The sequence below is a fragment of the Manihot esculenta genome, chromosome 1 (assembly GCF_001659605.2).
Source record: "Manihot esculenta cultivar AM560-2 chromosome 1, M.esculenta_v8, whole genome shotgun sequence".
Taxonomy (NCBI): Eukaryota; Viridiplantae; Streptophyta; class Magnoliopsida; order Malpighiales; family Euphorbiaceae; genus Manihot; species Manihot esculenta.
The window spans coordinates 22,682,342-22,694,162 of record NC_035161.2 but is presented as its reverse complement, the minus strand read 5'-3'; the positions used below and the strand labels follow the sequence as shown (position 1 = coordinate 22,694,162).

At 32.7% G+C, this 11,821-nt stretch overlaps 1 protein-coding gene across 7 annotated transcripts in view; it reads left to right on the top strand.

Moving 5' to 3' along the window:
- Positions 1 to 8,234: 8,234 nt before the first annotated feature.
- The window catches only part of LOC110626859 (exocyst complex component SEC8), a 39,686-nt gene continuing 36,099 nt past the window's right edge, over positions 8,235 to 11,821 (top strand). For 2 of the 7 annotated variants that reach the window (XM_021773032.2, XM_021773022.2), the window contains exons 1-5: positions 8,235 to 8,500; positions 8,845 to 8,961; positions 9,618 to 9,830; positions 11,162 to 11,335; positions 11,631 to 11,735. In XM_021773032.2, the coding sequence (XP_021628724.1) occupies positions 8,920 to 8,961; positions 9,618 to 9,830; positions 11,162 to 11,335; positions 11,631 to 11,735 (534 nt within the window). In that variant the 5' untranslated portion in view covers positions 8,235 to 8,500; positions 8,845 to 8,919. Of the gene's footprint in view, positions 8,501 to 8,632; positions 8,666 to 8,844; positions 8,962 to 9,617; positions 9,831 to 11,161; positions 11,336 to 11,630; positions 11,736 to 11,821 lie in introns of all 7 variants that reach the window. The other 5 variants (XM_021773006.2, XM_043955435.1, XM_043955429.1 and 2 more) reach the window with 5 other exon arrangements.

The window sequence follows — 11,821 nt, the reverse complement described above, 5'->3', positions numbered from 1 at the left end:
ATTTCACTTTAATCGGGCTAGCCCAAAAAAAGATACCAACACCTCCTATTTTAATTCAATACATGATTTCAAGCATTTTGCTCATAATTTCAAACAACACTTCATCACATATATTCTTTTCAAAAAGGTGTCATCAAACCTACAGAAAATCAGATAGGATGAGAATGAGTTACTCTAGAGTTAGGTTGATCGATTCAATGCTGAGGCCATCTAGGTGGATAACACGAACATTGAAACAACATGTGAGGCGATAAATAAAGGATGCAAAAACTCCAACTTTGTCGAGTCTCTCATAAAAAATCTCGCTCGAGATTATTTTCAATTGATAAAAAGGCACAAAAAGCTAGATGATGAGAAATAGTCTATGAAGGCAAAAAAAAAAAGGAAGAAAGGAGATCAAGATACAGTGCAGGAGGAGTACTTCAAATTGAGAAAGATAGGGGTTACGGTTCCAAAGACAAAGACAAATATAGAAGTTACACTCCTTTTACTAAGTCTAGAGTGAAAGTCCTATTGTGGATCCAAAAAAATGGAGAGCAGATTAAATAACCAAAATAGATGAATCCTAAAAAAACCACGAGAAGAGACAAAGATAAATATTGTGACTTTCACGAGGACTATGGCCACACTACCAATGAATACAAGCACCTCAAAGATGAAATCGAAAGACTAATCTGGGAAGGATCCTTAAAGCACTATTGGTTATAATTGTGGAATAAAAAGGGAGACCCATCACAGAAAGGGGAGACGTCAACACGCCAACGTGAGAAAAGTGAAGATGAAGAGCCAATTGAAATAATCAATATGATTTCAGGTGGCTTAAAACAAGCCAAGTTTGATAGGAAGAGGGGAAAACAACCTGTAGAAAAATGCAAAATATTGGCAGTTGAAAAAATATGTCAATTACCAATTACCTTTAGCAAAAAATGAAAGTAGATGGTGGCATCCCCACATAATGATCGTCTTGTTATCTCCTCACATATGAACAAATTTCTAGTTAAATGCATCGAGGTGGATATGGAAAGCTATGTGAATCTTATCACTTCTTATGTATTAGAGAAATTGGGCTTGCAGAAAAGGAATATGACAAAAGTAAATACTCGCTCGTCGGTGTAGGTAGCAAAGCAGTTCCCATCCTTAGAACCACCAACCTACCAATGCTGATTGGAGATTAATAGTATAAAAAAGAAATGTATGTAGAGTTTATGGTAGTGAATATCCCTCTGTCTTATAACGCCATTTTGGATTGTCCCATTCTTAATAATTAAGGAACAGTGATAAATATGAAAATATTATGCCTAAAGATGGCAGTAATAGGGGGAATTGCAGTGGCAAAAGGGAGCCGGAAGTTAGCCTAAGATTGTTATAGACAATTAATCTATAAAGATGATTTCTCACATGTCTCTCCCAATCAAGCTTCTCAAGAGACCAGAGAGATCCTTTGCTTTGGAGCTCGCTAATGAGACAACAAAGATGCAACGAAAAGGTGATAAGACTATGCGATTGGGTTTAGCCCTAAACGATGAGTTGCAGGCAGACATAGTCGCTGTTTTGAAAAAGCACGTCTCCACTTTTGCCTAGAGCCTTATGGACATTATAGGGGTAGATTCAGATGTTATTACATACAAGCTGAATGTTGATCCAATATGCTAGACGGTTAAAAAGAAGAAAAGGAAATTTGCCTCTGAAAGACAAAGACATTACCGAGGAAGTAAGGAAGCTCTTAGAAATCAATCTAATTCAAGAAGTTTAGTACCCCCACTTGGATAGCCAGCGTGGTGTTGGTAAAGAAAGCAATAGCAAATGGAGGATGTGTGTAGACTTTACAGACCTTAACAAAACCTGCTCGAAAGATCACTACCCTTTTCCTTCAATTGATAAACTCATACATGCCATAGCAGGTCATTAGGTTTGTTCTCTAGGAGACGTAATCGTTGGCTACCATCATATCCTCATAGAAGAATCTGATACAGAAAAGATAACATTCATCACTAATGAGGGGGTATTTTACTATCTAGTCATGCCCTTTGGTCTCAAAAATGCAGGGCAACATATTAGAGACTAGTTAATGGCATATTTGGAAGCTCGATAAGGCAAATATCAAGGTCTACATTGACGACATGACAATCAAAAGTAGGAAGATCCAAGACCATGCAGAAGACCTGGAGGAAGCACTTGCAATTATGAATAAAGGTAGGAATGAAGCTTAAACTAGAGAAGTGTACATTTGGGATCAAGGCGAGAAAATTTTGGGGGTAAATGGTTTCTCAAAGAGGGATTGAGGCACCCCTATAAAGAAAAATAAAGCAATCATGGATATTCAACCACTAAAGAATGTGAAGGAAGTATAGAGACTGAATGGTCGAATCACGACCTTAAGGAGATTTATGAGTTATTCAGTTAGGAGGTACCTCCCTTTTTATAGGGCACTCAAGGCAAGGAAAAATTTTGAATGGAGCTTGAATTGTTAGTAACATTCAATGAATTGAAGAGTTTCCTTACTCAGCTGCGACTCTTGGACACTCCAAGGGAGGGAGAAACCCTTTTCTTATATCTAGTAGCTACAGTAGAAACAAAAAGCTCAATCATGATTCAAGAGGAAAATAGAGAGCAAGTTCCAATCTATTACACAAGCCAAGTATTGAAAGGAGTAGAAACAAGATATAAGCTGATAGAAAAATTGGCATATGTTGTTCTCCTATCCTTATAGAAATTATGTCCTTAGTTTGAAGAACACACTATAGAAGTAAGGAGTGGTTATTTGTTGAGGAAGTTACTTCATAGACCATGATTGAATGGGCAGTTCAATTGGAAGCCTATGATGATAGATACTCTCCTCGACATGCTTTAGAAGCGCAAGCTCTAGAAGACTTCACAGCACAACTCACCCCAATAAAGGAAATGCAACCTGACCTATGAGAAAAATGGAAGGTATGGGTTGATGGGGCATCTGACAGTTTTGGGTCTAGTGTAAGGGGTAGTAACGGAAGGACCGCATCAGGCGAAGCTCAAATATACGGCAAAGCTAAATTTCAATACAATAATAATGTCACTAAATACGAAGCTTTATTAATGTCACTGGAAATTCTAAAAAAGCTTAAGGAAATCCATGCCACGATCTGTAGTGATTCTCAATTAGTGTTCAATCAGTGTCATGGAAACTACCAAGTCAAACTCCCCAATCTCAGCAAATATAAGCTTCGGGTCAAAACATTCCTTGTTGAGGTACAAATGAAAGGAGGAGAGCTCTCAATCATCCAAATTCCTTGATCCGAAAATGGAGATGCTGACAATTTGGCAGAATTTGTCACTCTAGGGGAACATCATAGCAACCAAGACATCCCTTTCGAGGAAATGGAAACACCAATAGTAGACTAAGAGGAAGTTTTTCCCATCGAAATCAAGGAAATATGGATAAGCCTAGTATTTTACTACCTCACAGAAGGATCCTTTCCATATGATAAATTAGAAATTGAAAAATTAATCAGAAAAGCATATAAATATAGGATTCTTGATGGATGGCTTTACTATAGAATTGCCTAGTGTTCTATGCGCTTATCATACGATGCCTCGAGTGGCAATAGGAGAAATACTTTTTTCTCTCACTTATGGAACATAGGTTGTGATCCCTATAAAATTCCAAGTCCTTAGTCAACAAACGACCAACCCTAAAGTGGCAAGCAATTCGAAGGACCTCCAATTTGCATTAAATCAATTGGAGGGAACGTGAGACAACGCATTTAATTGTTAAGAAAAGTCAGCAAGATGATAAGTTTGTCATGGACAGCATGAAAGGCAATTCATTGTTAAGAAAAGTCTGCAAGGTGATAGGTTTGTCGCGAATAGCATGAAAGGCAATCCATTGCCAAGAAAAATCTGCAAGGCGACAGGTTCATCATGGATAACATGAAAGGCACAAGTCTCATAAGACAACTGAATTGAAATGGTGAAAGGTGGCCTAAAGGGTGACAAATCAAAGGTTGTAACCATCATGAAGGAAGCATCCAACCATGAAAGAGGTAAGCATACACAAAAGTTACAAGATTTTAGCTATTAGTTTTACGTATAAAAATTCCTCTACTCATTAAGGAACCGACTTCTGAAAGTTTCAATCCAGAAAGAAGTAGAACCACTTCAAGGCCAGGAGTCGGTTCACAAACCCAAAACTCCACCAGTTTCGGCTTAAGGAGCTTAAACTCCAACAGTTTTGGCTCTTAAGGCCAAAAGGAGCTTAAACTTCAATGATTTCGACTCTTAAGACCAAAAGGAGCTTAACCTCCAATGTTTTTGGCTCTTCAAGCTGAAAGGAGTTTATAACTCCAGTGGTTTTGGCTTTTAAGGCTGTAACATCCTTTTAGACTAGTATTTATAAGTTTGGACAAAATTTAAACAAAAATAGATAACACATTGAACCAAGTGACAAAAGAGGCAACACATAGTTTTCATTCAAAAGGTAGGATTCATCCATTACAAAAGGAAGGGAACTTAAAGCCCTACTAAGGTAAAAGACCATATAATGGTTCACCTATCATCTTGGGATCCCCTTGGTATAACTTCCAGCTCATCAAAGCCCTCTCCATCCCATCCCGACCCTTTAAACCAGGTAGAAAGGATTGATCGGGAAGCAAGTAATGCACCTAGTCAAAATTTTGCCTAGGGAAATGTTTCTGCATCTCTTTTACCACAACCTCTTGAAAAGTGATGCAGGCATCGGCAGAACGATCAACAACACTATTCAGCTGGTGCTGAAGGTTATCTATATTCTTCTTAAGATCATCCATATAAGTTTGGTCTTCCTCTACCTTCCTCTTGAGAAAGACATTATCAGAATGATAGGAGTTTACCAAATCTTTGAGGAACTTCATGCGAGACTTGCAATTTTTCAATTCAGTGCTAAGCATGGTGTTGGCAGTTTGCGGCCCTCCATATTCACAACGGTACATATGCTATTGTTCCTTCAATGCATGCATGGTTAAAAAGGACTCTAGGTTCAAAGACATGGATTGGAGAAAGAGATCATCATCCATCTCCTGAGTAAGATGCTCTCGATCTGCCTCATATAAATCCTTTTGCTAATAGCCCCTGTCAGATGATAGTTATCCTCAATTGAAACTTGGTTGCGAAGGAATTCATCTAAAGAAGACACAGGCTACTAAAGGTACACAACAGACAGGTTCAATTCAGGCTCTTGAGTGTTTAGAATGACATCTTCTCCTTAGGGAGAGATAGGAATGGGTCAAGAAGCACCGGTCCTTTCTTCCCTCTAATGGCTTGAACCAGCAACAATTTTCTTCCTCTTTGCTATCACCTTTTTTGCCATTTCAACAACCAGATCACCTCCCATATCTGCATCCAAAAAAGGAGTATCAACAAGTCAATTAAAAATATTGAAAATTTTAATAGAAAACTTTTTACATTCATCAACCAAGTTGATGGGCCTAAAGCCTTGTAATAGTTTATAAATAGTTAGTAAATTTTTAATTAATTATTTTTATTTATTTTAGGGATGTAATTTAATTATTTTCTCTATTATCGCTATTGGATTTAATTATATTCTTCTCTCCCTTTATTTAGTTTAGGATTGGATTAGTTTTGGTTAATTCTTTTATCCTTCTCTTTCTTTGTATGCTTTAATTTATACACTTCACCTAAATATGTATGAAATAAAGTTGGTAAATTAGGTAACTCGCTTGGTAATTTTTAAGACTAATCTATCATGTCTTTACATGATAGAGACATGGTTTAGCATGTTTAAGGGGTGTTTACATTTTGGCATGAAAATGGTGAAATAGTAATAACCTCTGGACAAGTTAACTATAAAATTAGAATTAAGATGCATATTTAGAAATCTAGCTAGAGCCTGTTTTGCTTTGTGCGGAATTTGGAACCTAGAAATCATGTATATTGAAGTCCCCCACTTTGATGCAAATTAATCATGGCATATAATAAACTTAGAAACATAATTAATTAAGGCAACTTGATAATTCTTTCACCTTAAGACACATTAAAAATTTTTCATGTTTAGGCTAATGGATGCACGTGAAATGAATGCTGTGTGTGATCAATGCCATGTAATAAGATTATCTTAAAAGGATTTTCCAATGAATACACTAAGACATGATATAATAATTAATATAAAAGACTCGTACTGGTTTTCAGGTAAAGTTTAAGCAATAAAAGTACCTAACACCTTCCTTTTCACTTATCCACCATCCCAAATCTAAACTATTGGGTTATGAAATATGAAGGATAGTGGACCGGTGCTAGTGATAAGTCGCTCGACTATGTTTTTCAGTTTGTCCCTACTTTAATTACGGCGATGACTCCTTTTCTCTACTCTTCACTGAATACTAAAATATCGTAGGTAATATGGTATTGTTATAGGACGATAAAACCTCAATCAATTATGAAGAGTTTGTGCACCGACAATCCCTATATTTTATAAATCCAACTCTTTAGTCCATTTGTCTAAAAAACTGTTAGTCAACTTATCTTAATTTTGGTTAAAGGGACTAACTAATATAAATACTTAAAATTACAAGAATTAAATAATACGTATAATTAAAATTATAAGGACTAAATATTTCAAATATTTAATGTAAATAATAACTCTTTTAACAGAACCACCAACTTTTTAAAATACATAAAAATTTTAATTGAATAATTTTAAAATAGGACAAACTAGTGAAATTTCTAATAACTCAAAGGTTTTATGTTATTTATCTATTGATTATTAAATATTATAATTATTAATAAATAAGCTCTTTTTATTTTTTAATTGATATCTAAATATTATAAATATATATTTTGAGAGCAATTCCTAAAAATTAATTATAAAAATATAAGGTTTATTCTTAAATAATTATGAGATTTAGGGATTATTTGTAAAATGTAAGTACTTTTATTAATAATTATAATATTAATGATCAATTTAAAAATTGCATAGCTCATTTATTGAATAATATAATATTTAGAAATTAATTTATAAAAAAATACACTTATATGCAATTAAATACATTTATGAATTATTTCATAAAAATAAAAGGATTTATTCATAAATAATTATAATATTTAAAAATCAGTATATTTAATATTATAAGTGTTTTTTTAAATAATTATAATATTTAAATATTAATTTGTGAAAATATTAGAGTGAATAGGAAATGTTAAAATTCTAAGGTTTAAATTGTAAATTTTATTAAAAAAATAAGTTCAATTAAACTTTCGTACTTTTATTGGAAGCTAAAGAACCCTTAAATTTTATTTTTTTAAGCTCAGCAAGCCATGATTTGATAAAATATTATTTTAATAATAAAAATATAATTTTTTAATTAAAAAAAGAATTACTATAAAGTCTTAAATTTTAAAAAATTTATTAATCGATTTTAAGTTTAAATCACGCTATTAAAATATTTTTATATTTTATAAAATCAAACTATTTAATCTTTTATAAAAAAATAAATTAGTTAATTTATATTAATTTTACTTACAGGATTATGAATATTTAAAATTATAGATACATATAATTAAAATTATAAAAATTAAATAGTATAAATAATTTAAGATAATTAACCATTATTTTAATAAAAAAAATTAAAAAGATAAAAATAAATTAATTAATTTTATAAAAATTTAGTTATTTGATGATTATTTACTTTTTAAAAAAATATTTATTATTTTTATGCACCTTTTAAATTTATATGTCAATGAAAATACTAAGATTTTGATACAAGAAATTAAAAACATAATATGTTAAAAATATAATAAAAGACATTGTTATTTTTTAAAAATTAATGATAATTAGGAATTAAAAATATTTTTCATTAATAATTTTTATTTAAAAAATCTAATATTTCTAAAAAATATTTAAATTTTAAATTTTAAATAAAAAATATATAAAAATTTATAAATATTATTATAAAATATATTTTTTATATTCAATTAATTATTTATATAAACGAATTTAAATAATAAATAATCTACATAAATCACAAACCTCATCCAATCTGTAATAAATACAATTTTTTAAATTTAAATTATCTCAAATTATAATTATATAACTTTATTCTATTAAAATTTTATTGAGTTGGGTATTCGAAAATACTGCAGCCGTTGTCATTCCTAATATTACCCAAAAATTAACATAAGATCAGGGGCTTAATGGCAAACACGTTGAAAGTAGAGGACTGAGAACGTGTTTTATGCATATTCAATTCAATCCAAAATAAAAGTCACGGTAAATAGGCGTAAGCTTTATTTCTTGAACGAATTGGGCATCTTGGCTTCTCATTTTCCTCATCTATGTACAGAAACAGAGCTTTCTGTAATGTATCACTCCCAATCGGTCTCCTTACTCACCAGTTGTTTTGTTTGGGAGAGCTATCTCAAAAGCCTAATGTACTCTGACGAGTGAATCTAATTCATTACTGCATATCTCTATCGAATCTGTACTCAACTATCCAACAAATCAAGGCTTCTTCAAAATTTCAAATAAAATCTGGTAATTTTTTATTCATTTCCCTTCAAATTCTGTAATATTTACCTTATATTTTGATTCTTCAGTTTCTTTTTCTATCTCCATGTTCTTTAAATTTGGGATCGATCCATTTGCTTTTGCCAACGGGCTTTCTAGATTGCAGTTCCTGGTAACATTGGTCTTGCGAAGGTTAGGTCTATTGTATGTATGGGTTTACTTGATGATATAAATGAATCGTAATGATTGAATAATCCTGTTTTGATTACATGAATACGAGATATGACGCATTTATTTATGATATTTTTTTATTCTATTTGTCCTTTCCATTTTTGTAGCCTATTAAATACTTGTTCGTCTCTCTTTTTCAGTTGAAAGTGGGAAAGCAAAAAGAATTTCCTTGGATGAGTTGGTTTCCGGACGGTTATTGAAGTAAAAGGCATAAGATGGGTTTTTTTGATGGATTGCCAGTTCCTCCTGACAAAGAGGTAGGCTTTCTTGTTCGGCTTTCTTTTAAGGGGACAAAGCTATTGGAGTTTCCCTTCTTCTTCCTTTTTTTTTTTCCATATATATATGTATACATGTATATAGTGGTTGTTAGGTTTTGGGTCAGTTTGTGGTAGTTTTGTTTGTATAGTAGATTATGACTTCTAATTAGAGTAACCCAAGTCCAGAAACTTCAGTTTTATTGTTATTTCTGCCTAGAACCTCAGCGGAATCATTTTGCTAGAATCTGCAAGAATATATTAACTGCACATTTTCTATATAATATGCTTCTTTTCTTGGAGTACTTGATGGTGACACTCCTTTCCAGATTAAAATAAGGACAGTGGTGTCTGTAACTAGAGCTATATGATTTAAGAGTCACCTCTATAAAGGCTATAAGAAAATTCATGCAAGTAAGATAGTTTACCTGAAAATTCTCAATTATTAGTAGGTAAAGTGAATGCTTTAATATGTTTATGAGGCTCGGTTTTGTGATAGTTTTCTTGGAATTTGAAATGGTAACAGCTATTACTGCCCAAATTACTATCCCATATTGCTTTAAAGGATTACAATATAAGCTACAATGCATTTGCTCCTTAGAGTTCTTTCTGTTCTTGTTTTTGTCAATTTTCCCTGATGTGCTTTTTTGCAAATGCAGTATTTGAGGGATGAGCTTTCAAGAATAGATGAGAGTTGGGCTACTGCACGTTTTGACTCATTACCTCATGTTGTTCATATTTTGACGTCAAAAGATCGTGAAGGTGAAGTGCAAATTTTGAAGGAACAAAGTGATGTTGTTGAGGAGGTTGTGGATGAAGTTGTGCATGCTTATCATGGTGGCTTCAACAAAGCAATTCAAAATTATTCTCAGGTGTCCTAAAATTCTTCTTCTTGATTAATTTAAATAATATATATTTGGTCTACTTTTTCCTGCTTTTCTGTATCAATTGAACAATTTTGTTTTTAAGCCATTCATCCTTTCCTAAATGTAACAGTTAGTTATCTATATCTTTTCCAAAAAAAGTGGCATGCTTATTGTCTCTTGAATTGGAACGTGTGCATACTGTTCTGCTATCATTGACTTGTTTTTGTGGTTTGAATTACAATTGGATCTTCTTATTTTTATTATCAGTGCTAAAGCTTAATCAACAAAGAACTTCTGTGGGTGAATGCATAAGCCAACACTCTAGAATAAATGATAGAGTTTGGAATTTGTGAGCCAAATTTTGTCAAAAGCTGTATTGTATTAATGGAATCAATCAAGCAACAGCAGAATCAGTTGTAGCATTTCCACTACTATAGGACTTAGGTTCGTAGCTCCCCTATTTAACAATGGCTACTCAAAACAGAAAAAGAAAAGAAACACAAGCAAGAATCAGTTGTATTATTTAATGGATGATTGGACCAATTATACTGCTATTAATATTTATGCAATTCATTCCCATATTCAGCTCAGTTCACTAACTTATTCATCAACTCTCACTAACTATTCACTAGTCCATAGTCATAACACTTGATAATGTCTTGCCTCGAAATTTTAGATGATTCATATAACTGGTAATTTTCTGTGCTTCGATTTCCTTTTTTTCTTCAAGAAAACCTTATATCTTTTTGTATTTATTTATTTAGTTTTATGTAACTATGTTAAGAATCCCGATGAAGGCCTTTGGAAAACTGGGTTTAAATTATCTATTGATGGAGGGGTCAAGGGACATGGGTGAACTTAGTGAAACCATAGACCAGGATTGTTTTGAATTGCCACGAGTTTTGTAGAACCTTTATGTAAAGAACCGGATCTGTTTTCTCCAATGGAGATCACAGTATAGAAAATCAGATAAGAAAGAAGAGAGGAAGACGGAGTAGTTGAGAAGAGAACAGAAAGATAGGATGAGAATAGAATTGAGAGCAGAGAGAGGAGTTCAGTTATTGATTATTTTGATACTCAATACAGAGATGCTTCGCTTACTTTTACGAAGATCGGTAACTGCCCTCAACTAATTCTGTTACAAGCAGACTTTCACTCCAAAACTAAACTTCTATAACGGTCACAGAACTCTTCTGTTTCTCTGCTTATGATACACAAGACTTTACCATGTAAAGATCCTTTACATGTTAGTTTCATCTGTTTCCTCTTTCTTCAAAAATTGAGAAAAGTAGAGCTGGCTCTTATATTTTGGATGATCATTCTGTTATTTCCTTCAGATCTTGCGGTTATTCAGTGAATCTGCAGAAAGTATTGGCACACTAAAGGTTGATTTGAGTGAAGCAAAGAAGCGCCTTGGCACCCGAAACAAACAATTGCATCAGTTATGGTATCGGTCTGTTACGCTGCGGCACATAATCTCACTACTAGATCAAATTGAGGGCATAGCTAAGGTTAGTCTAAATTCACTACCAATCTTTTTTGTGACCTGCACAATTTAGATTCTCTCCACTTGCACCTATTCTTAAGTGTGTGTTTGTCTGTTTTTCTTTTTTTTTTTTTTTTAAATTTTCTTATTTTAAATTGCATTCAAGGTAGGCTCAAGTACGTTCTCTTTATGTCTCTCAATCCATAACATGCCTTTTTAACTAATTTTTAATGGACGTATGGTTGTTTTCTATTAACGCATTATATATCTGTTGAGTTCACATTTGTTTTTCTCCCCTTTTTGTTTGTTTGATAATCCAGGTTCCGTCTCGTATTGAGAAACTCATTGCTGAAAAGCAATATTATGCAGCAGTTCAATTACATGTTCAGTCAACATTGATGCTTGAGCGAGAAGGTCTTCAAACAGTATGTTCGCAAATTTCTTGTACTAACTTTCATGGGAAGAGTTTGTATCCTTTATTCTTGATTCGGTTTTATTCCATAGTGTTTAT